Source organism: Talpa europaea (genome assembly GCF_964194135.1).
Source record: "Talpa europaea genome assembly, chromosome: 2".
NCBI classification, from domain to species: Eukaryota; Metazoa; Chordata; class Mammalia; order Eulipotyphla; family Talpidae; genus Talpa; species Talpa europaea.
The window spans coordinates 134,875,611-134,901,827 of NC_140068.1; the positions used below are offsets into that span (position 1 = coordinate 134,875,611).

Below are 26,217 nucleotides of genomic sequence, written 5' to 3' on the forward strand. Positions count from 1 at the left end.
AGAGCAAAATAACTACATTTTCTAGCTGCACAAATAAGTATCAAAACAAACATAGATTAAGATTGAAAGAGTGTAATGAGAGAAATGCTTCTTGTCTTAATCAGACATTCTTGCCCTCTTATTCATTCTAATTCATAGGGAAAACTCTGGGATAAAGAAAATTCTGGGATGGACTTGTGAATGGACTTTTTTTTTTGAAAATTATTACTTATTTTTGTTTTATTTCCTTGTACGCCTTAACTCTGCTTATTCCATTCTTATGCATTCACTTATCCTGAGAACCTTAAGTGTTTATAACATGTGTTACTTTTTTGTTGTCTAAATGATGGTCAAATCCACATCAGAAAAGATATGTCATACAGATAATTTTCAAGAACATCTAAAATATTATCATGAAAATAACTATTTAATTATATTTTTAGGATTTGTCAAAATTTTGCTGTTGTACTAATTTTATTTTTTAATATTTATTTTTTATTTTCTTATACCATTGTTTATTTTTGGACAATATTTTATATTCCTCCCTCATATGTAGTCTCCATACACATAGCACCTGTGATTCATACCATTTGAAATGGTTTCCATCTTGTTTTGCAGCAAACATCACTGGCAGATTAAGAAGGACTATGGATAATTTCACTATGAGTGGGTTTCTTCTGATGGGATTTTCTGCCAAACCTGAGGTAGAAATCTTACTTGCTTCTCTTTTCTTAGTCTTTTACACAGTGGCGGTAACTGGCAATATCCTCATTATCACCGCAACTTCCATGGACAGTAGCCTCCACTCACCCATGTATTTCTTCCTGAAACATCTCTCCTTCCTAGATCTGTGCTACATTTCTGTGACTGTACCAAGGTCCATTTACAATTCTTTCATGCACAGCGGCTACATTTCCTTCTGGGAATGCATAGTGCAGTGTTTTGCTTTCATTCTCTGTGGTTTTGCTGAGATATCCATGCTCACAGTGATGTCTTATGATCGCTATGTGGCCATCTGCCTTCCACTGCGCTACGAAATCATTATGGATACCAGCACTTGTGTCCTCGGAGTTCTAGGCGTCTGGATCAGTGCGGTCATTACTGGAACCATGCACACAGCTGCCACTTTCTCTACTCACTTCTGTGGTTCCCAGATTCACCAGTTCTTCTGTGACGTCCCTCAGGTCCTGAAACTCTCGTGTTCTAATGAGTATATCAGTGATATTGGAGTCACTGGCTTTGTGGGTCTTATGGCCTTTCTTTGTGTCACCTGTATTGGACTGTCCTACATCCAGATATTCTCCACTGTGCTGAGGATGCCATCTGCTGAGGGCAGAGCTAAAGCTTTTTCCACTTGCCTTCCTCACCTTGCTGTGGTCATATTATTCATTTCAACAGCCTCTTTTGAGTTTCTCAAGCCACCTTCTGACTCTCCAAGTGCACTGGATGTTTTGCTGACTGTTATGTACACAGTTGTGCCCCCAACACTCAATCCAATGATCTATAGCCTAAGAAATAAAGCTATAAAGGTTGCTCTAAGAAAGGTATTCCAAAGAAGAAAAACTAACCTCTTTTGTTGAATGCAGATTTTTTTTTTTGGTTGTTGAATACACTTTTGTTTGAATACAGTTTTGTGTATGGGGTGATACCCTGTTGTAATCAAATTCTTTTGCAGGTGGTTGGTTGGTTTTACCAACACCACTTATTGAAGATATTTTGCTATTTTCTTTCAAGGTTCTTGGCTCTTTGTCTTAAATTAGCTGGGGATATATGTGTACATATATTTATGGGCTCTTTATGCTGTTCCTTGGATTTGTGTGCCTGTTGTTATTGCAGTATCATGCTGTTTGAATCCAGAGAGATGGTACCTCCATTTTTGTTTTTCCCCCTTAGTATTGCTTTGGATTTTGTGGTTCCATACAAATTTCATTTGTTCAACTTCTGTGAAATATGTCATTAAATTTTTGATAAGAATTACATTGAATATGTACATGACTTTAGGTAAGATGGCCATGGAAACAATGTTAAAATGCTTGATTTCAGAAACCTAGGGGATCTATCTGTCCATTGGGATAGGCAACATAATGATACAGCATATCCAAGAACGGAAGACAGAGACAAAGGAAGAGAACATATTTATAAAATACAGAGAAAAACTCCATAAACCTGGAAGGAAGTAAATTTATTTGTTCATAAATCTAAAAGAACACCTGAGTATCTAAATGTAATGAGAAGTACATATTCATGAAATGGTCAGGAGTTTAGGACAAAGACACAATAATAAGATTAACTAGGCAAAAGAATTAGTGACCTCTATAAAGAAAATCCCATCAGGTTAACATTATATATTCTCCAAAGAATGAAATGCAGTAATTTCCAACCAAATGGAGGGAATTTGAAAAAAGTATACATAGTGCTACTAATCAGAATTATAAAAATAAATATTGGTTATTCATATAATTCAACATAAAACTCGTCAAAATTTCCTGGACATCAACAAATATCTTGAGGGTCTGAGATTAAAAAGAGAGTGGGGAGGGGAAAGGCCAAGGGACACAAAGATTGGTGGTGGGGGAAAAACGGAAAAGAAAAACAGTTTAGTGTACTAATCTTGGAACTGCTCTGTAATTTTGAGATTTCTTTTTCAAATAAACCAATAGTTGTATAGGACACAAGTTATAGTTGTATTTTGATTGCATTACTCAAGACATGCTTTTTTTAACTCATGGGTTTTGATTTTAGAAAATGTCAATATAGCTGGATAGTTCTTCTTTACTCCTTTAACTATATCAAGAAGCAGTTCTATAAAATTAAAGGTATATAATGTATTGCCAGTTTTAGAACACATGGAAAAGCAATATATTTGCTAGTAGGATGAGTGGAAACAGAATTTATGATGTTATGGAAATAATGGGCAATTGAATCAACAGGAAGAAAGGATAAATACCATAAATGACTAGTAAGGTGACTATAACAAAAGTTACACGTGTATGCCTGATCTCCTTTCTTCTCTTAGTTCATCAAAAGTTCCATAAATGATTCAGGAAGTTGCTAAGTCTGCTGCTTGGAATCAGTTACCTGGATTCTGCTGCTTGCTTAAGCGGAAATTTCTTGCAATGTACCATTTGCACTCAGTAGTAACTATGTCGACCTTGATCCCCTTCCCAAATAATAAAGAAAATCTATTATGCATGGGATGACAAGCTTTCATATACAAACTGTATTAAACCTGATCATTCCTGCGATTCTGGGCTCAGGCTTTTGGGAACGATCCCACTGAGCTCGCCCATGTGACAAATTAATCTCTCTCCACCATTCTGAGGGCAGTCTGATTTCTATGGGAAATTACTGCAACATGATTATTAATGTATAATGATATATTTCTGAAGTTTCAATACTGATTGAACACACACACAGAAGTATCACAAATCAAGCAGCGTAAATGTCTTTGTGTTAAGAAACAAATGTATATATATGGTAAATCTATCATCAATCTGTGATAATGTGACACAATTAGAAATATATACTTGGTTTTTGTCCTCTGTTCCTGTCACAGCATGCCTAACCCATGTAGTTCCCTGAGTTGTAGAGTGGGAAGAGCATCTTGTTCTTCAGAAGCCTTTTCAACATATCACAGTTTACATTGATAATGACTCATTTATGTTGATAAATTGACTCAATGTGGGCACTCAAGTATATTCAAGATGATGGTTGTTTGCCAGAGAACAGCCATGTGATTAGAACGTGAACCATTCAGTCCTATCTCTGACCTCTGAAGAGGAGAGAGAAATTGAAGGTTGAGTTAATTGCCAATAACCAATAGTTTAAGAAATCTTGTCTATGTAATGTGGCCACCAATGTACCTGAAACAGCAGGCATTCAGGGAGTTCTGGGTTGTGGAACCCAAGGAGGTGCTGGGGAGTTATTCTGACAAGGAAGGTGAGACAATTCTGCTCACCTCCCCAAATCTTGTCTTGCACTCCTTATATTTCTGATTTTTATTTTTTCTAATGAATCACTAAGAGTTAGAAATAGACCACTCTGAGTTCTGTGAGCTACTCTAGAATATTATTGTTGGGAAGAAGTGGAACCCCTAATAATAGCTTGTATATCAGTCATATAAGGACCTGGACATTCAGGTGGTGTCCGGTAGAGCCATTCTCATGGGAGGAAATGGTAACCTGGGGGCCTGGTTCTATGTCTGACTTAAGTGCTGTGGAAGTGTTGAGAAAACCCTGTATTCAGTGTCAGAAGTGAGACTAAAAAGAGAAAGGAATAAATCACTAAAGAAATAACCTCATAAACATGCAAATGGGAAATCTCCACTCCTATTTTTATTGCAGCACTATTTATAATAGCTAAGATATGTAAATAACCTAAATACCCTAAAACAGATGAATGGACAAGCAGTTGTGGAATATATACAAAATGGAATATAACTCAGCACTCAAAAAAGATAAACTCATGCCTTTTGTGGCAACATGGTTGGAGCTGGAAAGGATTATGTTCAGCAAAATAAGTCAGAAGAAAAGAGGAAAGTATCGGATGGTCTCACTGATAGGGGGGATATAGGGAAACCAAACAAAAGATCAGGAAAAAAATCAAAACTCACAGGCAAACCATAGATCTGATGCAATGCAGGAGAGCAGGACTAAAAGGGGTAAAAACAGTAGAGGGGGAAGAGCACGGGAGACTATGGTGATAGTTGTGGGAGAATTATGGGGACTACATCTGAGGGGAGAAATCAAATACTGTACAAAAATGGACAATGATGTCAGAACATAATAAACAAACAAACAAACAAGCTAACTAACCATAAACAAAAAAACACTACAAAAACCACCCCTCATATTTTTCAACTAGGATGCCCTGCTCTGAAACTCAACTCCTTTCCAGTTTATGAATATTTTTCATCACAGTACATTTTCACTTTATTTCATTTGGGAGCAAACTATTCAAAAAAGATGCATGTTTCTGCAAAAGAATGAAGCTTGACCACCACCTCACACCATACACAAAAATCAACTCAAAATGGATTAAAGAACTAGACATAAGACCTGAAACCATAAAATATATAGAAGGAAATATAGGCGAAACACTACGTGATTTGCACATCAAAGACATCTTTACAGACACATCACCCAAAGCAGTGATAGTGAAGGTAAAGATAAACAGCTGGGACTATATCAAATTAAAGAGCTTTTGCACAGCAAAAGAGACAATAACAAAAACAAAGAGAAACCCCACCAACTGGGAGAACATTTTTGCACCCAACACTAATGATAAAGGACTGATCACAAAAATCTGCAAAGAGCTGATGAGTCTCAACAACAACAAAGAAAATAATCCAGTCAAAAAATGGGCAGAAGAGCTTAAAAGAAACTTCTCTGAAGAGGAAATGCAAATGGCCAACAGGCATATGAAAAAATGTTCAACATCACTTGTCATCAGGGAAATGCAAATCAAAACTACCATGAGATACCATCTTACACCAGTGAGAATGGCACATATTAAAAAAACTAGCAACAACAAATGTTGGCGAGGGTGTGGAGAAAAAGGAACTCTTCTGCACTGTTGGTGGGAGTGCAAACTGGTCCAACCACTGTGGAAAGCTGTGTGGAGATTTCTGGACCTACTAAACATAGAGCTTCCATATGACCCAGCAATTCCTCTCCTAGGTATTTACCCAAAGGACACAGAAACATCAATTCCAAAGAACACCTGCACCCCTATGTTTATAGCAGCACTGTTTACAATAGCTAAGCTTTGGAAACAGCCCAAATGCCCAAAAATAGATGACTGGATCAAGAAGATGTGGTCCATATACACCATGGAATATTACTCAGCATTCAAAAAAGATAAACACATGCAATTTGCTGCAACATGGATGGCGCTGGAAGGGATCATGCTCAGCGAAATAAGCCAAAAAGAAAAAGAAAAATACCGGATGGTCTCACTCATAGCAGGAATCTAGAAAACTTAAATAAGGGACCAGGAAAATGAATAACTATAAGAAAGTGAAAATCAAAATCAACAAAAAACTATGAACCAGAGACACTTTTAGGGGGGCGGGGGCGGGAGGGGAGGGATTGGGGTCAGAATGGGGGGCTGCAATTGTATGGGGAATATAACAATAAAATTTATAAAAAAAAAAAACAAAATTCAGAAATCCATTAGGATGGATAAATCTGGCTTCTAAATTGGAAGCAATTACATAAGGACACCACCAGAGCTCAAAGACATGCAGAGAAAAAAAAAAAAAAAAGTGTTCACAAAAAGATGTGAGCAAAACTATCCCTAATAGCTTTAGTCATTCTAGCCCTAAACTGGCAAGAGCTCAGGGGTTGCTAATAAGAGAATGGACAAAGTGTGGTCTGTTCTCAGTGGAATACTACTTGGCAATAAAAAGATTGATAATTATAAAAAAAAAAAAAAGATGCATGTTTCACTTTTTGAAATTTACTTGGATCAGATACAAGTCAGTTGGACCTAAAAGGTAAAAGAGTGAATGGATACCTGGCCAAAAATATAATGGATTATTTGTCAGCTTCCCCATACAACATGAAATTTGATTATCACTTAGTAGCATAAGATTAAGGAGTAATTTGTTACTCATTAGTAGAAATCAAATGGTATTTACACCTTTCAGAAGATGGGGATAGTTATTAGACATTGTAATATTATCTAGTTAAAATTAAATGAATAACTTGTTTACTCATTTAATGGAAATGATGTCTTTTCAAATTATTTTTGAATCTATCACATTTTATCATTATTTTCAATAATTTGATCCAATAAACACAAATTAGTTGAAATTCCAGGTAACTGTGTATGAACATTAATTGAGCTCAACAGAAAAAACGTCTGTGGGAACAGTAAATATAATTGCAGGTTTTGGCCCCAGGGCATTTATCAAGAACACCAAATACCCAGGGCACCCACAAAGTCTGCTTATGCCAAAAGATTTAATAACTGAAACTCCAGAGGCCAAAGAAAGGATTGAAATGGACTAATTTTTTTCTCCACAGTTCAGATTTTTTGAATGTGACTGAGTTGTAGAGATCAAGATTTGAGCTAAGGGTCAACTGCTCACAATGACAGCTTTTCTTTCTATGGAGGGAATTTGAATATGCTTTGATGAATTTCAAAAAACATAGATTATACAGAATAATGGAAAACACATAAATTATTTATTTTGAGTGAGTGAGAGAACCATCCATTATCATTCAACTTGTAAGACACAAAATATGGATGAACTATGAATATTTTAGTGGAAATTAGGAATCAGAGAGAACACTGTAAACTCCTTACATGCTGGAATCATTTATGCAATGAAATTACCTCCTCCCTCTTATAATAGTGACTTAATAGAGATGTGAGATGTTTTCCATATCAAAATCATAGGTAAATTGTGGAAACATGGTAGGAAAATTTATAAATTGAGACTGGATCAAATATTTTAGTAAGAGCAAAATAACTACATTTTCTAGCTGCACAAAATAAGGATCAAAACAAACATAGATAAAGACTGAAAGATTTATAGGGACTACACCTGAAGGGGTGGGTAAACAGAAAGAGTAAATTAAGAGACATGCTTCTTGTCTTAACCGGACAATCTTGCCTTCTTATTCTTTCTAATTCATAGGGAAAATCTGAGTGAAAGAAAATTCTGGGATGGACTTGTGAATGGTCAATTTTTGGAAAGGCTGAGAAAAGTTTTACCACAAAAATAACTGGTAAAAATCATGTAATATATCTTAAGGCATTTAGAAAATAGTTTTGTTATCTTTTAAAGACATTATATCCATGTAAATATTAAACATTATTCAATAACATTAATATTCACCTAAAACTGTGATAAAGATGTGGATATTGAATTCCCCTTTATTGTAGCACAGCAAATAATTTGGAGACAACAAAATAGTAGAGTTAAAAATTCTAATGAACAGTAAGAGAAATAATTTCATTGAAGAACAAATGTCCATCGTTGTGTTCACAAATTGATGCTCATCAAAAAAGACAATTTATATTTAAAAACCAAAAACGAGACAGGTAAGTCCCTTCATTATTTCCTGCTTCTTTACTTGGTATCACAGACAGTTAACGCAATGGTATATTAATTAAGTGATATAGATACTTATAACATATAATGTGACAAAGTTGGTTTTGCATACTAACAGAGACACACAATTGCATTAAAAATGCATTAATTTATTTTGAGAGAGAAACAATATATAAGTTTTTCTTTTAAATATTTATTTATTTATGCATGCAAGATCTGGGATACAGGCCAGAGGTGTGGGAGGTGAAAGGATTTGCCAGAGACAGAGTGGGGAACAGAACAGGCAGATTGACAGAAATACACTGCTGACGAGAGCAGTGGGTGAGACAGAGGAGGTCACCTGCGCCATGTGGGTATCTCCCTGGCCGGGGATCGAACTAATTCGCAGAGGCCGCAGATAGCTTCATAGTGCTGTGCTTAACCCCTTGTGCCACAGGGGAGGCCCTATATTAAGTTTTAAAGGTGAAAACATAAATTGCATTTAACCCCATTATACGGCTACTATCTTAATTATTGACAGAAGTAGATTTAAAGTAATGGAAGGCCAACTGAAATACTTTTGGGTAAATCAAATACTATTTCCATGCATATGGATGGAGACATTTTTGTTGTTTTCCCAAATAGAAAATAAGCAGCATTCTCCTAGACATAGAAATTTCTGGAGTTTCAATAAATCTTACCTGCTTAAATGAGTAAATGTCAGGTGTCACCTTCAGAGTATCTCTTTAATATTGTTTAAATATGAAGTTACTTGGTTTAATTTAACAGTATTTTCACAGTCCAGGGCGACCAGTCCACACATACATGTGCACACATGCAAACACACACGCCACAGTAAGGCTGAAACAATTTTCAAATAAGTTTTACTTTTGTGTGCAAGGGACTCTATCATTGCCATGTCCTCCCTACCAATATCAGACTTAAACAATTTCCCAGTGAAGTTACACAGTTCATTACAGAAGTAGTAAGTACTACCCTCGGCTTTAAGTAAATTTTCAGGTGCAACATTGATGTTCTTGCTGAAAAACCAAAAAGAGGGATCAATTTCTTATGTGTCCACAGACAAACTATGAAATCAAACTAGTAATAAACACAATCATTCCCTCACCATGTAGAATTTATTACTGTTATTTGTTTTATTTCCTTATACTCCTTATCTCTGCTTATTCCATTCTTATGTATTCACATATCCTGAATACATTAAATGTTTATAACATCTGTTACTTTTATGTTGTCCAAATGGTGGTCATATCCACATCAGAAAAGATATTTCATACAGATAATTTTAAAGAATATCTAAAATATTATCATGGAAATAACTTTTTAATTACATGTTTAGGATTTGCCAACATTTTTGCTGCTGCACTAATTTTATTTTTTTGAGATTTATTTATTCATTTTCTTATATTATTGTTAATTTTGGGGCACTATTTTATTCCTCCCCTTATGTGTAGTCTCCATACACATAGCACCTGTGATTCATCCCCAAGTCCCTTGTGCTCTTCTCTCCCAGGTTTCCAACTCAACTTCACCTTCCCTTGCTATATGCCTCAAATCTGTGGATTGCTTGCAAGTTCTGTCTTCATCCCGAACTTCTGTTCAGTTTCTCTATATTTCACATAAAAATGATACCATTTGATATTTATCTCTTCCCTTCTGACTTATTTGATTAGCGTAGTCCCTTCCAGCTCCACTCATGTTGCCACAAACTGTATGAGTTTATCTTTTTGATCAGTAAGTAGTATTCCAGTTTGTATACACACCACATCTTCTTGATCCATTCATGTGTTTGGGGGCATTTAGGTTATTTCTATACCTTGGTTATTGTAAACAGTGCTTCAAAAAACATAGGAGTGCAGTTTTCCTATAGTTTTTGTATTCTTTGGATAGATTCTTAGGAGTGGAATTGCTGAATCATATAATAGATCTGTTTTTAGTTTTTTTTTTCTAAAGATTTATTTATTTATGCATACAAGAACTGGGGTCTAGGCCAGAGATGTGGGAGGGTGAGAGGATACACCAGAGACAGAGTGGGGAACAGAACAGGTAACTTGACTGAAAACACTGCTGAGGGGAGCAGCGGGTGAGCCAGGAAAGGTCTGCTGGGCCATGTGGGTACTTCTCTGGAGGGCCGGGAATTGAACTCTTGCTGCAGAGGCTGTGGATAGCTTCATAGTGCTGTGCTTAACCCCTTGTACCACCAGAGAAGCCCCATTTTTAGTGTTATTTTATTTTATATTTTTTAAAGATTTATTTATTTATACAAGCACTGGGTACAGTCAGAAGCGCAGGAGGGTGAGAGAATTCACCAGAGCTAGAGCGGGGAGCAGAGCAGGCAGAGGGACTGAGATACACTGCTGAGGGGTGCAGCAGGCAGCAGGGGAGGTCTGCGCGCCATGTAGGACTCTCCCCCGGAGGTCGGGGGGCAGCCGGGGATCGAACTGGCATTACAGAGGCTGCAGGCAGCTTCGCAACCCAGCGCTTAACAGCTATGCCACCAGGGAGGCCCCATTTTTGGTGTTTTAAGGAACCTACACATAGTTCTCCATAGTGCTGCACTAATTTCAAATGAGCATAGTTTCCTTAATGTTGCAGACTTTCAAATCCTTAGCTCAAAAATTTGCTCTTTCTCTGAAAGTAGGACAAATTTGATGTATGACATACATGTTTTAAGCTCATTTCTTCATTAATTTTTACAAAGGTCATATCACATCCATTAATTTTTAATTTTATCAATTTTATTACGGTACGTTTGATTTATAACATTATATAAGAATTAGTGGCCAGAGTCACCATCTCCAGGTGTGTGTTACCACTTTATGTGTTTCTTCATAAATAATAGCAATGAGTATTTTGGTTAAAATGGTTAGCTATTTTCGGGGGGTACAAAATTTGTATTTCAAATTTGTTTAGCCATAAAGGAGGGAATCTCCTCATCATCATGGCAACTTCAAATTTGTTTAGCATATTTCAGATCCATTCCCTTTGGAATTTATTTCAGATCAATATTTATTATGTTATGTAAATGATAATCATTATCTACATATTATATATTGTATAGGCACTACAGCATGGTATTTATACTTTGAATTTCTTTATTGAACTCACATTGTTAGGTAGAATAAAAACATGAGAATATTTTCCTCTAATGTATAAAATGAAATGATAAAATTGCAAAAATGAATCCATTGCAAATGGAGTGGTATATGAGCAGATAGAATGGCTAATGAAAAAGAATAGTAGCTAAGAAACATTTATAAACATGAGAGTATGAAGGTATAAAACTTTTTAATATAAATCAAAAGTCAATGCACCATACTACTAATTATAAGATCATAGATTAAAAAAATTAACTAAACATATAATATTTTCATTTCTCTTTCCTTTGATTGAAATAGTGAATAATCAAATTTATCCTTTTCCTTACCCATTCTTTCATGGCTGAGTGTATATAATTTAAATTTTCTGAACAACTTTCACATTTGAAGTATGATTTCTTCAAGTAACTTCATGTCCACTTTTGTTGACTCCAAGGTAGGTTAGGTGCTTAAGTGACATAAATTTCAAATGGTTACCATCTTGTTTTGCAGCGAACACATTGGTTAATTAAGAAGGACTATGGCTAATTTCACTGTGAATGGGTTTCTTCTGATGGGATTTTCTGCCAAACCTGAGGTAGAAATCTTACTTGCTTTTCTGTTCTTAGTCTTATACATGGTGGCAGTAACTGGGAATCTCCTCATCATCACGGCAACTTCCATGGACAACAATCTCCACTCACCCATGTATTTCTTCCTGAAACATCTCTCCTTTCTGGACCTGTGCTACATTTCTGCCACTGTGCCAAGGTCCATTTACAACTCTTTCATGCACAGTGGCTACATTTCCCTCGGGGAATGCGTGGTGCAGTGTTTTGCTTTCATTTTCTGTCTTGTTGCTGAGATGTCCATGCTCACAGTGATGTCTTATGATCGCTATGTGGCCATTTGCTTTCCACTGCACTATGAACTAATCATGGATGCCAGCAAATGTGTCCATGGAGTCCTAGGCGTCTGGATCAGTGGGGTTATTTCAGCAGCCATGCACACAGCTGCCACTTTTTCCATGCATTTCTGTGGTTACCAGATTCACCAGTTCTTCTGTGATGTCCCTCAGGTCCTGAAACTCTCGTGTTCTAATGAGTATATCAGTGATATTGGAGTCACTGACTTTGTGGCTCTTATGACCTTTCTTTGTGTCATCTTCATTGGACTGTCCTACATCCAGATATTCTCTACTGTGCTGAGGATGCCATCTGCTGAGGGCAGAGCTAAGGCCTTTTCCACTTGCCTTCCCCACTTTGCTGTCGTTATTTTATTCATTTCAACAGGATCCTTTGAGTTTCTCAGGCCACATTCTGACTCTCCAAGTGCACTGGACATTTTTCTCACTGTTATGTACACAGTTGTGCCCCCAACACTCAACCCAATGATATATAGCCTAAGAAATAAAGCCATAAATGTTGCTCTACGAAAGGTATTCCAAAGAAGAAAAGCTGGCCTCTTTTGTTGAATGCAGATTTTTTTTTTTTGTTGTTAAATACTCTTTTGTCTGAAACGGTTTTGTGTATGGGGTGATACCCTGGTATAATCAAAACTTTTTTGCAGGTGGTTGTTCAGTTTTAGCAACACCGTTTATTGAAGACATTTTGCTATTTTCTTTTAAGGTTCTTGGCTTTTTGTATTAAATTAGCTGGGGATATAAGTGTGCATATATTATGAGCTCTTTATGCTGTTCCTTGGATTCATGTGCCTGTTGTTACTGTAGCTTTACACTGTTTGATATCAAGGAGGTGGTACCTCCATATTTGCTTTTCCCCCTTAGTATTGCCATGGATTTTGTGGTTCCATACAAATTTCATTTGTTCAATTTCTGTGAAAAATGCCATTTTTTTGGTAGGAATTACATTGAATGTGTACATGACTTTAGGTAAGATGGCCATGTAAACAATGTTGTGGAGACCTCTCAGTCCATTGGAATAGGCAACATAGGATATAGCAAACCAAGAATGGAAAACAGAGAAAGGAAGAGAACATATTTATAATGTACAGAAGAGGGACTCCCCTGGTGTCGCAGGTGCTTGAGCGCCATGCTGTGAAGCTGTCCGCAGCCTCTGCAGTGCCGGTTCGATCCCCACCGGCGGGGAGGGGCCCACATGGCGTGGCAGACCTCTCCTGTCGTGCCCGCTGCTCCCCTCAACAGTGTATTTCGTCAGACTACCTGTTCTGTTCCCGGTTCTGTCTCTGGTGAATCCTCTCACCCTCCCCTGCACATAGCCTGTACCCGGTTCTTGTATAAATAAATAAATAAATCTTAAAAAAATAAAATATAGAGGAAAACTTCATAAACCTGGGAAGGAAGTAAATATATAAGTTAATAAAGCTAAAGGAACACCTGATTATCTAAATGTAATGAGAACTACACTAAGCATATATTCATGAAACTATCAAGAGTTCAGGATAAAGAAACAATAATAAGATTAACTAGGCAAAAGAGTTGGTGATTATAAAGAAAATCCCATCAGGTCAACATTACGTATTCTCTGAACAATACAATGCAATAATTTCCAACCAAATGGAGGGAATTTGAAAAAATTACATGCAGCAGTACCAATCAGAATTATAAAAACAATATTGAATATTCATGTAAGAGATAATTGGACAACATAAAACTCTTTAAAAATTCCTGGACATCAACAAATATCTTGAGGGGTCTGAGCTTAAAGAGAGAGTGGGGAAGGGAAAGGCCAGGGGACACAAACGTTGGTGGTTGGGGGAAAAAGGAAAAGAAAAAAGTTCAGTGTACTAACCTTGGACTGCTCTGTGTTTTTGAGATTTCTTTTTCAAATAAACAAATAGTTTTGTAAGACACAAGTTAAAATTGCGTTTTGATTGCATTCTTTAAGACATGCTTGTTTAACTGATAGGTTTTGATTTTAAAAATGTCAATACAACTGGATATTTCTTCCTTACTTCTTTAACTACCTTGATAGCAGTCCTATAAATCTAAAGGTATATAATGTGTTGTCAGTTTTAGAACAAATGGAAAAACAATATCTTTGCTAATGATAGCTCTAGGAGCATGAGTGGAAGCAGAGTTTATGAGGCTAGGGAAACAATGGGAAATTGAATCAATAGGAAGAAAGGAAAAGTAGCATAAACGACAAGTAAGGTGACAGTTGGGAGCCTGCTGACCTAAAGGGAGCTGGAGTTTTTAGAGAATACCTGTTTACTCTGCATATGGAGTTCCAGGACATTGGAAGTTCTGCAAACAGAACTTCTTCCTATAATTGACTCCTGTTCTCTGAGGATGTACTGGCTTCTGTGCATGTTCCCCACTAACCAGGAAAACTTGTTTTCAGCAGTAACTTATTAATCTGTATAAGCAAAACCACAATTGAGTGCTATTTTCTTGTTAATTTGTTCATATCTTTAATAAAAACTTCGGCTGGGAGAGTAAAAGGCAGAACTGCTCTTGATGGCACTTTCCGCAGCCTTACCCCATTGCAAATTCTTTCAGATTCTGACTCTTTGTTAATGGCAGAGAACTTCATTGGCAGTTCTACCACTGCAGATGATGATAACAAAAGCTATACATGTCTGCATGGTCTCCTTTCTTAGTTCATCAAAATTTTCATATATACTGTAGGAAGCTGCTAAGTCTGCTGCTTGGAGTCTGTTACTTGGATTATGCTGCATGCTGGAGAGGAAATTTCCTGTAGGGTGCTGTTTGCCCACAGTCATAGCTCTGGCGACATTGACTCCCATCCCCAAAATAAAGAAAGTCTATGATGGATGGGCTGACAAGCTTCCACATACAAACTGTATTAAACCTGACCATTCCTGGGATTGTGGGATGACACTTTTTGGAGCTATCCCACTGAGCCTGCCTGTGTGACAAATAAATCTCTGGCCTCTACCTCTCTGAGGGCAGCCTGATTTGTCTGGAAAATTGCTGTAACATAATTATGTAAAGTGATAATGTATAATAATATATTGCTGAAATTACAATATTGATTGAACACACACAGAGTTATATCACAAATCAGTTAGCATAAATGTGAAACTGTCTTTGTGGTAAGAAACATAAATGTGTATACGGTAACTCCATCATCAATCTGTGATAATGTTACATAATTAGATATATGTACTGGTTTTAGTCCTCTGTTCCTATTGCAGTTTTCCCAACCCATGTCATTCCCTGAGTGATAGAGTGGGAAGAGCATCTTGTTCTTCAGGAGTTCTTTTCAACACATCACAGTTTACATTGATAATATGACTCATTTATGTTGATGATTTGACTCAAGTAAATTTTGGATGGTCTTTGTTTGCTAGAGAACAACTGTATGATTAGAATGTGAGCCATTCAGTCCTAACTCTGAACTCTGAAGAGAAGGAAATTGAAGGTGAACTAATTGCCAATAACCAATAGTTTAAACAATCTTGTCTATGTAAAGTGGCCAAAATGAACCTTAAACAGCAGAGATTCGGAGAGTTCTTAGGTGTAGAACCCAAGGAGGTGCTGGGAAGATGGTCTGACAAGGAAGGCAAGGAAATTCTGCTCTCCTTCCTAATCTTGCTCTGCATCTTTATATTTCTTACTTGTGTTTTTTTCTAATAGAAGAGTTAGAAATAGACCATTCTGAGTTCTGTGAGCTACTCTAGAATATTATTGAAGGGAAGAAGTAGAATCCCTAAAAATAGCTTGTAGATCAGACATGTAAGGGCCTGGACATTAGGTGGTTTCCGGTAGAGCCATCCTCATGGGAGGAAATGGTAACCTGGGGACCTGGTTCTATGTCTGACTTAAGAGCTGTGAAGTGTTGAGAAAAACAGGTACCCTATATTCAGTGTCAAAGTGTGAATAAAAAGAGAAGGGAATAAATCATTAAAGAAATAACTTCATAAAAGTGCAAAAGGGAAACCTCCACTCCTATTTTCATTGCAGTGCTATTTATAATAACTAAGATATGTTAATAACCTAAATGCCCTAAAACAGATGAATGTATCCAGTAGGTGTGGAATATATACAAAATGGAATACTACTCAGCAATCAAAACAGATAAACTCATGCTATTTGTGACAACATGGTTGGAGCTGGAAGGGATTATGCTGAGCAAAATAAGTCAGAAGAAAAGAGGAAAATATTGGATGGTCTCACTTATGAGGGGATATAGGTAAACATAACAAAAAAACAGGGGAAATCAAAACTCACAGGCAAACCATAGACCTGTTGCATATGCAGGGGAAGGGGTATAAAATTGGTAGAAACAGGGGAGGGAAGAACACAGGGGACTATGGGAATGGTTGACAGGTGATGTGATGGTGGAGAATTATGGGGACTACATCTAAGGGGAAAAATCAAATATTGCACAAAAAAATGGACAATGAAATAAGAACATGATAAACAAACAAACAAACAAATAAATAAATAAACTAAGCACACACAAAAATACTATAAAAACCACCCCTCATATTTTTTTATCCAAGATTGCCCTGTTCTGGAACTAAATTCCTTTCTGGTTGATGAATATTTCTTATCACAGTACTTTTCACTTTATTTCATTTAAGAGCAAGTATGTGTTTTCAAAAAGATACATGTTTAATTTTTGAATACTCTCTTTTTTTTTTTATTTGTTTGTTTGTTTTGTTTATACATGCACTGGGAGTCAGAAGCGCGGGAGGGTGAGAGAATTCACCAGAGCCAGAGCGGGGAGCAGAACAGGCAGAAGGACCGAAGTACACTGCTGAGGGGAGCAGCGGGCAGCAGGAGAGGTCTGCGCGCCACGTGGGACCCTCCTCTGGTGGCCGGGGAGCAGCCGGGGATCGAACCGACGCCGCAGAGGCCGCGGGCAGCTTCGCAACCCAGCGCTCAACCGCTGTGCCACCGGGGAGGCCCATGTTTAATTTTTGAATGTTGCTTGGATCAGATATAACTCAGTTGGACTTAAAAGGTGAAAAAATTAATGTATAACTGGCCAAAAAATAATGTGTAATTTGTTACTTCCTCACTCAAGTGAAATTTAATTGTCAATTTGTGGCATAAGTTTAGGGAGTAATTTGTTGCTTCATTAATAGAAGCCGAATGGTATGCACACCTTTCAGAAGATGGGGATGTTTATTAGATTTTGTAATATTATGCATTTAAAATTAAATGAATGACTTCTTTACTCATTTAATGGAACTAAATGAAGTCTTTTTTGGGGGTATCTTTGAATCTATCACATTATACTATTATTTTCAATAATTTGATACAATAAACACAAATTAGTTGAAATTCCAGGTAACTATGTATGATCATTAAGTCAGCCCAACTGAAAAATACTCTTGGGGAAACGATACATATAATTGCAGGTTTTGGCCCCATGATATTAATCAAGAGCACCAAATACCCAGGGCACAAACAAACTCTGCTTATGCCAAAAAGATTTCATAACTGAACTTTCAGAGGCCAAAGAAAGGATTGAAATGGACTGATATTTCCTCCACAATTCAGATTTTTTGAATGTGACTGATTTGTAGAGATCACAATTTGAGCTGTCAACTGCTCACACTGACAGCATCTCTTTCTATGGAGTGAGTATGTTCTTGAATATGCTCTGGTGAGTTTCATAAAAACATAGATTATACACAATAGTGGAAAACCCATAAATTGTTTTTTTGAGTGAGACAGAGAATGAGCCACTAACATCGAACTTGTAAGACATGAAATAATATGAATGAGCCATATTATTTTAATGGAAATTAGGAATCTGGGAGAGAACAATGTAAACTCCTTACATGCTGAATCATTTATGGCATGTAATTACCTTCTCCCCACCCTTGCTTTTCTTTCTATAATGACATAGAAGAAATGCAGTGTGAAATTTCCTTCTGTTCATATTGTACATTGAATCCTATAATAATAACTTAATAGAGATGTGAGATGTTTTCCATATCAAAAATCACAGGTAAATTGTGGAAACATGCTAGGAAAATTTATCAATTGAGAATGGATCAAATATTTTAGTAAGGGAAAAAAAAACTACATTTTCTATCTGCACAAAATGAGGATTAAAAAAACATAGATAAAGATTGAAAGAGTATAATATGAATCATGCTTCTTGTCTTAATCTGACATTCTTGCCTTGTTATTTATTCTAATTCATAGGCAAAAATCTGAGTTAAAGAAAATTCTTGGATGGACTTGTGAATGGTCAATTATTTTTGAAAATTATTAGTTACTTATTCCTTTTACTCCTTATCTCTGCTTATTCCTTTCTTATGCATTCACATAACCTGAGAACCCTAAGTGTTTATAACATGCTAGTTTTTATTTGCATATGATATGATAATATGCATAGAGAACCCCAAAAACGCCACAGAAAAACTACTCAATATAATCAACCAGTTCAGTAAAGTAGCAGGATACAAAATCAACACACGAAAATCAGTAGTCTTCCTATACACAAACAATCTGATGAAGAAATCAAGAAAACCAACCCTTTTATAATTGACACCAAAAAAATCAAATACTTGGGAATAAACGTAACAAAAGAGGTGAAAGACCTATACAAAGAAAATTATAAAATGCTATTAAAAGAAACTGAAGAGGACACAAAGAAATGGAAAGAAATCCCCTGCTCATGGATTGGAAAGATTAACATTATTAAAATGTCCATCCTCTCAAAAGCAATCTACAGATTCTTTGCTATTCCACAAAAATCCCAATGACATCTTCAAAGAAATAGCACAAATTCTTATGAAATTCATATGGAACCACAAAAAAACATGAATAGCCAAAGCCCTATTGATGAAAACAAAGGAGAAAGGAAATATCACACTTCCAAACTTCAAGCTATACTACAAAGCCATAATAATTAAAACAGCTTGGCATTAGAACAAAAACAGACACATAGACGAATGGAATCAAATAGAGAGCCCAGAAATAAAGCCACACTTATATGAACAACTAATATTTGACAAAGGAGCAAAGAATATACAATGGAACATGGACAGTTTGTTCAATAAATGGTGCTGGGAAAACTGGACCTCAACATACAAAAAAATGAAACTAGACCACTACCTCTCACTGTGCACAAAAATCAATGTAAAATGGATAAAAGAACTGGACGTAAAGATCTGAAACCATAAAACATATCAAAGAAAATATAGGTAAAACACTACAAGACATACATCTCAGGAACATCTTTAAAGACTCATCACCCAAAGCAGTGACAGTGAAGGCAAAGATAAACACCTGGGATTACATCAAACTGAAAAGCTTCTACACAGCAAAAGAGACATTAATCAAAACACAGAGACACCCCACTTATTGGAAAAAAAAACTTTGCCTTCCATTCAACTGATAAGGGACTGATCACAAAGATACACAAAGAACTCACATGGCTCAACAAAAACAAAATAAACAATCAGGTCAAGAAATGGGCAGAAGAACTTAAAAGACATTTCTCCAAAGAGGAAATGCAAATGGCCAACAGGCATATGAAAAAACATTCAACATCCCTTATAATCAGGGAAATGCAAATTAAAACCACATTGAGATATCACCTGACACCAGTAAGAATGGCACATATCAAAAAAAAAAGCAAAAAACAAAAAACAAGCAACAACAAATGTTGGCGAGGATGTGGTGCAAAGGGAATGCTCCGACATTGCTGGTGGGAGCGCAAACTGGTCCAGCCACTGTGGAAGTCTGTCTGGAGGTTCCTCAGTCTACTAAAAATGGAGCTACCATATGACCTGGCAATTCCACTCATAAGGATCTACCCAAAGGACACAAAAACATTGATTCCAAAGAACACCTGTACATCTATATTTATTGTAGCACTATTTACAATAGGTAAAACCTGGAAAACAACTCAAATGCCCAAAAATAGATGACTGGATCAAGAAGATGTGGTATATATACACAATGGAATATTATTCAGCAATCAAAAAAGATAAACTCATGCCGTTCACAGATAAATGTGGATGGAGCTAGAAGGGATTATGCACAGTGAAATAAGCCAGAAGGAAAAAGAAAAATATTGGATGGTTTCACTTATAACAGGAATATAGGGGAACCAAATAAGACATCAGTGTAAAAAAAATAATAACAGCACAAAACACAACAAAGCAAAAACAGACGATTATAAATCAGAGACATCCTGCAGGGGAGGAGGAGGGACTGGATCAGAGGGAGGGAAGGAGGAGCACAGGGGACTGTGGTGATGGTGCATGGGTGCCTTGGGGAAGGAAATTCTATGGGGACTTAATCTGAGGGGGAGGGGGGACGCAAACATTGTTTAAAAATAATAAAAAAAGAAACATCTCAGATGATAGCAGGTTTTATGAAAGCAAGAATCTTCAGAATAAAAGGAGTTAATTACAAAGATGAGAATAATTTTAATATTAGTGAATTAATTTTAAATTAGTTTAAGATTGTTATGATAAATGTTCTATTTTAGATTGTTAGTAAAGATTCTTTAAAGTACAAGATGTTTAAAAAATGTTAGTTTTATGTTGTGTAAATAGAGGTTAGATCCACATCACAAAAGATATGTCATACAGATACAGATAATTTTCAAGAACATATAAATATATTATGAAGTAACTATTTAATTATAATTTTAGAATCTGTCAAAATTTTGCTGTTGCAGTAATTTTATTTTTTAATATTTATTTATTTTCTAATGAAATTGTTAATTTTTGGACAGTGTTTTATTCCTCCCTCATGTGTAGTCTCCATACACGTAGCACCTGTGATTCATTCCATTTCAAATGGTTCCCATTGTTTTGCAGCAAACATCACTGGCAGATTAAGAAAGACTATAGCTAATTTCACTGTGATTGGGTTTCTTCTGATGGGATTTCTGCCAAACCTGAGGTGTAAATCTTACTTGCTTCTCTGTTCATAGTCTTATTCGTGGTGGCGTTAACAGGCAATATCCTCATTATCACTGCAAATTCCATGGACAGTAGTCTCCATTCACCCATGTATTTCTTCCTGAAACATCTCTCCTTTCTGGATCTGTGCTACATTTTGGTGACTGCCAAGGTCCATTTTCAATTCTTTCATGCACAGTGGCTACATTTCCCTAGGGGAATGCATAGTGTAGTGCTTTGCTTTCACTCTCTGTGCTGCTTTTGAGCTGTCCATGCTCACAGTGATGTCTTATGATCACTACATGGCCATCTGCCTTCTACTGCACTATGAAATCATCTTGGATGTCAGCAAATGTGTCCACGGAGTCTTACGCATCTGGATCAGTGGGGTCATTTCTGGAGCCATACACACAGCTGCCACTTTCTCCATGCACTTCTGTGGTTACCAGATTCACCAATTCTTCTGTGATAGCCTCCAGGTCCTGAAACTCTCTTGTTCTAATGAATATATCAGTGAAATTGGAGTCACTGGCTTTGTGGGTCTTATGGACTTTCTTTGTGTCACCTTTATTGGTCTGTCCTATGCACAGTTATTCTCTACTGTGCTGAGGATGCCATGTGCTGAGGGCAGAGCTAAGGCCTTTTTTACTTGTCTTCCTCACCTTGCTCTTGTCATTCTCACCTCGCTCTTGTCATTTTATTCATTTCAACAGCCTCTTTTGAGTCTCTCAAGCCACCTTCTGTCTCTCCAAGTTCACTGGATTTTTTTTCACGATTATGTACACAATTGTTCCCCCAATCCTAAATCCAGTGATTTACAGCCTAAGAATTAAAGCCATAGTGTTGGGTGCAAAAATGTTCTCCCAGTTGGTGGGGTTTCTCTTTGTTTTTGTTATTGTCTCTTTTGCTGTGCAAAAGCTCTTTAATTTGATATAGTCCCAGCTGTTTATCTTTGCCTTCACTATCACAGCTTTGGGTGATGTGTCTGTAAAGATGTCTTTGATGTGCAAATCACGTAGTGTTTCGCCTATATTTCCTTCTATATATTTTATGGTTTCAGGTCTTATGTCTAGTTCTTTAATCCATTTTGAGTTGATTTTTGTGTATGGTGTGAGGTGGTGGTCAAGCTTCATTCTTTTGCATGTAGCGACCCAGTTTTCCCAGCACCATTTATTGAACAAACTTTCTTTGCTCCAATGCATAGTCTTTGCTCCTTTGTCAAAGATTAGTTGACCATAAACCTGTGGGTTTATTTCTGGATTTTCTATTCGATTCCATTGGTCTGTATGTCTGTTCTTGTTCCAATACCATGCGGTTTTGATGATTATGGCTTTGTAGTATAGTTTGAAGTCTGGGAGTCTGATGCCTCCATTCCCTTCTTTTTTTTTCAGGAGAGCTTTGGCTATTCGGGGTTTTTTGTGATTCCATATGAATTTCATCAATAATTGTTCTATTTCTTTGAAGAATGACATTGAAATTTTGATTGGAATAGCATTGATCACAAAAATCTGCAAAGAGCTGATGAGACTCAACAACAACAAAGAAAATAATCCAGTCAAAAAATGGGCAGAAGAGCTTAAAAGAAACTTCTCTGAAGAGGAAATGCAAATGGCCAACAGGCATATGAAAAAATGTTCAACATCACTTGTCATCAGGGAAATGCAAATCAAAACTACCATGAGATACCATCTTACACCAGTGAGAATGGCACATATTAAAAAAACTAGCAACAACAAATGTTGGCGAGGGTGTGGAGAAAAAGGAACTCTTCTGCACTGTTGGTGGGAGTGCAAACTGGTCCAACCACTGTGGAAAGCTGTGTGGAGATTTCTGGACCTACTAAACATAGAGCTTCCATATGACCCAGCAATTCCACTCCTAGGTATTTACCCAAAGGACACAGAAACATCAATTCCAAAGAACACCTGCACCCCTATGTTTATAGCAGCACTGTTTACAATAGCTAAGCTTTGGAAACAACCCAAATGCCCAAAAATAGATGACTGGATCAAGAAGATGTGGTACATATATACCATGGAATATTACTCAGCATTCAAAAAAGATAAACACATGCAATTTGCTGCAACATGGATGGCGCTGGAAGGGATCATGCTCAGCGAAATAAGCCAAAAAGAAAAAGAAAAATACCGGATGGTCTCACTCATAGCAGGAATCTAGAAAACTTAAATAAGGGACCAGGAAAATGAATAACTATAAGAAAGTGAAAATCAAAATCAACAAAAAAACTATGAACCAGAGACACTTTTAGGGGGGCGGGGACGGGAGGGGAGGGATTGGGGTCAGAATGGGGGGCTGCAATTGTATGGGGAATATAACAATAAAATTTATAAAAAAAAAAAAAATAAAACTAATTCAGTTAAAAATGGAAAAAAAAAAAAAAAAACTAACAAATAAAAAAAAACATTACTTGTGCTCTCACATATAAGAGAGAAAAGTTACGAGGTAACCTAAATCCCAGACTCCCAACTTTCAAGCCACTTAATTTATTGTAACAATCTCTTTGGAAACTGGGTGTTCCCTCAAGGCTGTGGCCATGTAAAAAAAAAAAAAAAAAAAAAAAAAAAAAAGAATTAAAGCCATAAAGGTAGCTTAAGAAACATATTCCAAGGAAAAATTTTTAGCTGACATCTTTTGTTGAATGCAGATTTTTTTTTGGTGTTGGAACACTCTTTTTTTTTTTTTTGAATACAGTTTTATGTATGGGGTGATTCCCTGACATAATGAAATTCTTTTGCAAGTGGTTGTTCAGTTTTACCAACACCATTTATTGAAGATATTTTGCTATTTTCTTTGAATGATCTAGGCTCCTTGTCTTAAATTAGCTGGGGATATATGTGCACATATATTTATCAGCTCTTTATGCTATTCCTTGGATTCATGTGCCTGCTGTTATTGCAGCATTTTACTGTTTGGTATCTCCATTTTGTTTTTCCCCCTTAGTATTGCTTTGGATTTGTGGTTCTGTACAAATTTCATTTGTTCAATTTCTGTGAAAACACCATTTAATTTTTGATAAGAATTGCATTGATTGTGTACCTGACTTTAGGTAAGATGGCCATGTAAATACTGTTAGAATGCTTGAATCCAGAAACCCTTGGGGACCTATCTGTCCATTGGGATAGGTAACATCAGGGTATAGCATATCCAGATATGTAAGCCAGAGAGAAAAGAAAAAAAAAACATATTTATAAAATATAGAGAAAGACCTCATAAACCTGGGAAAGGAAGTAAATATAACTGTTCATAAAGCTAAAGTAATACCTGATTATCTAAATGTAATGAGAACTACATTAAGTACATATTCGTGAAACTATCAAGAGTTCAGGACAAAGAAACAATAATAAGATTAACTAGGCAAAAAAGAAAATCCCATCAGTTAGCGTTACATATTCTCTAAAGAATGACATGCAGTAATTTCTATGCAAGTGGAGGGAATTTGAAAAAAATTATATACAATACTACTAATCAGAATTATAAAAACAAATATTGGATATTCATATAAGAGATAATACAACATGAAACTCTTTAAAAATTTCTGAACATCAACAAATACCTTGAGGGGTCTGAGGCTAAAAAGAGAGTGGGGAGATGAAAAGCCAGGGGACACAAGGGTGAGGGATGGTGGGGGGGGAAGGAAAAGAAAAAAGTTCAGTGTACTAACCTTGGAACTGTTCCATAATTTTGAGATTTCTTTTTAAAATAATCCAATAGTTCTGCAGGACACAAGTTATAATTGTATTTTGATTGCATTTCTCAAGAGATGCTTGTTTAACTCAGGTTTTGATGTTAGAAAATGTCTATATAACTGGATATTTCTTCTTTACTCTTTTAACTACATCAAGAAGCAGTTCTATAAAACTAAAGGTATATAATGTGTTGCCAGCTTTAGACCACATGGAAAAGCAATGTATTTGCTAGTGATAGCACTAGGAGGATGAGTGGAAGCAGAGTTTATGAGCCGAGGGAAATAATGGTAAATTGAATCAACAGGAACTAACTAAATGTACCATAAATGAGAAGTAAGGTGACTATATCAAAAGCTATATATGTTTGCATGGTCTCATTTATTCTTTTATTTCATCAAAATTTCCATAAATAAAGTAGGAAGTTCCTAAGTCTGCTGCTTGCAGTCTGTTACTTGGAGTCAGCTGCTGCTGGAGTGGAAAGTTCCTGGGATGTGCTGCTTGCCCACATTGGTAGCTCTGACGACCTTAACACCCTTCCCAAGCAGTAAAGAAAGTCTATGATGGATGGGGTGACAAATTTCCACATATAAACTGTATTAAACCTGACCATTCTTGGGATTCTGGGTTCAGATTTTTGAGAGCTATCCCATTAACCTGCCAGTGTGACAAATAAATGTCTCTGTCTCTCTACCTCTCTGAGGGCAGCCTGATTTCTCTGGGAAATTGCCGTAACATAATTACATAAATTGATATGTATAATAACATATTGCTGGAGTTTCAATTTAAAAAATTATTTATATGTTTTTTGCATCAGTGTTCATTTTTAAACAATATTTGCTTCTCTGCACCCCCTCCAGGTGTAGTCCCCATAGAGTTACCTTCATCAATGCACCTATGCATCATCACCCTAGGCCCCTGTGATCCTCCTTCCCTCCCTCTCATCATCTCCCTCCTCCGCCCCTGCACGATACCAGGTTGCTCAGGATGTGGTGCAAAAGGAACTCTCCTACATTGCTGGTAGGAATACAAACTGGTCCAACCATTATGGAAATCTGTCTGGAGGTTCCTCAGTCTACTAAAAATGAAGCTACCACATGACCAAGAAATTCCACTCCTAGAGATCGACCCAAAGGACACAAACACATTGATTCAAAAGAACACCTGTACCCCTATGTTTATTGCAGCACTATTTATAATAGGTAAAACCTAGAAACAACAAAAATGCCCAAAAGTAGATGAAGTTTCAATATTGATTGAACACACACACATACACAGATGCATCACAAATCCAGTTAACATAAATCTAAACTGTCTATGTTAGAAACATAAATGTGTATATGGTATATCCATCATCAATCTGATAATGTCACATGATTAGAAATATGTACTTGGTTTTTGTCCTCTGTTCCTGTCACAGCTCGCCAAACCCATGTCATTCCCTCTGTGATAGAGTGGGAAGAACATCTTGTTCTTCAGAAGTCCTTTCAACACATCACACTTTACATTGATAATATGTCTCATTTATGTTGATAATATGACTCATTGTGGCCACTTATGTAAATTC

General features: G+C 36.5%; 2 protein-coding genes across 2 annotated transcripts; both read left to right on the forward strand.

Moving 5' to 3' along the window:
* Nucleotides 1-626: 626 nt before the first annotated feature.
* LOC311167484 (olfactory receptor 14J1-like) lies at nucleotides 627-1,559 on the forward strand (the record flags this gene model as incomplete). Its single annotated transcript, XM_084228504.1, has 1 exon — nucleotides 627-1,559. One exon carries the CDS (start codon nucleotides 627-629, stop codon nucleotides 1,557-1,559), a length of 933 nt encoding a protein of 310 aa, XP_084084630.1.
* Nucleotides 1,560-11,659: 10,100 nt separating this feature from the next.
* LOC311188349 (olfactory receptor 14J1-like) lies at nucleotides 11,660-12,592 on the forward strand (the record flags this gene model as incomplete). The annotated part of the gene is made up of 1 exon (XM_084259453.1): nucleotides 11,660-12,592. The coding sequence occupies one exon, from the start codon at nucleotides 11,660-11,662 to the stop codon at nucleotides 12,590-12,592; it is 933 nt and encodes a 310-aa protein (XP_084115579.1).
* Between the last annotated feature and the right edge of the window lie 13,625 nt (nucleotides 12,593-26,217).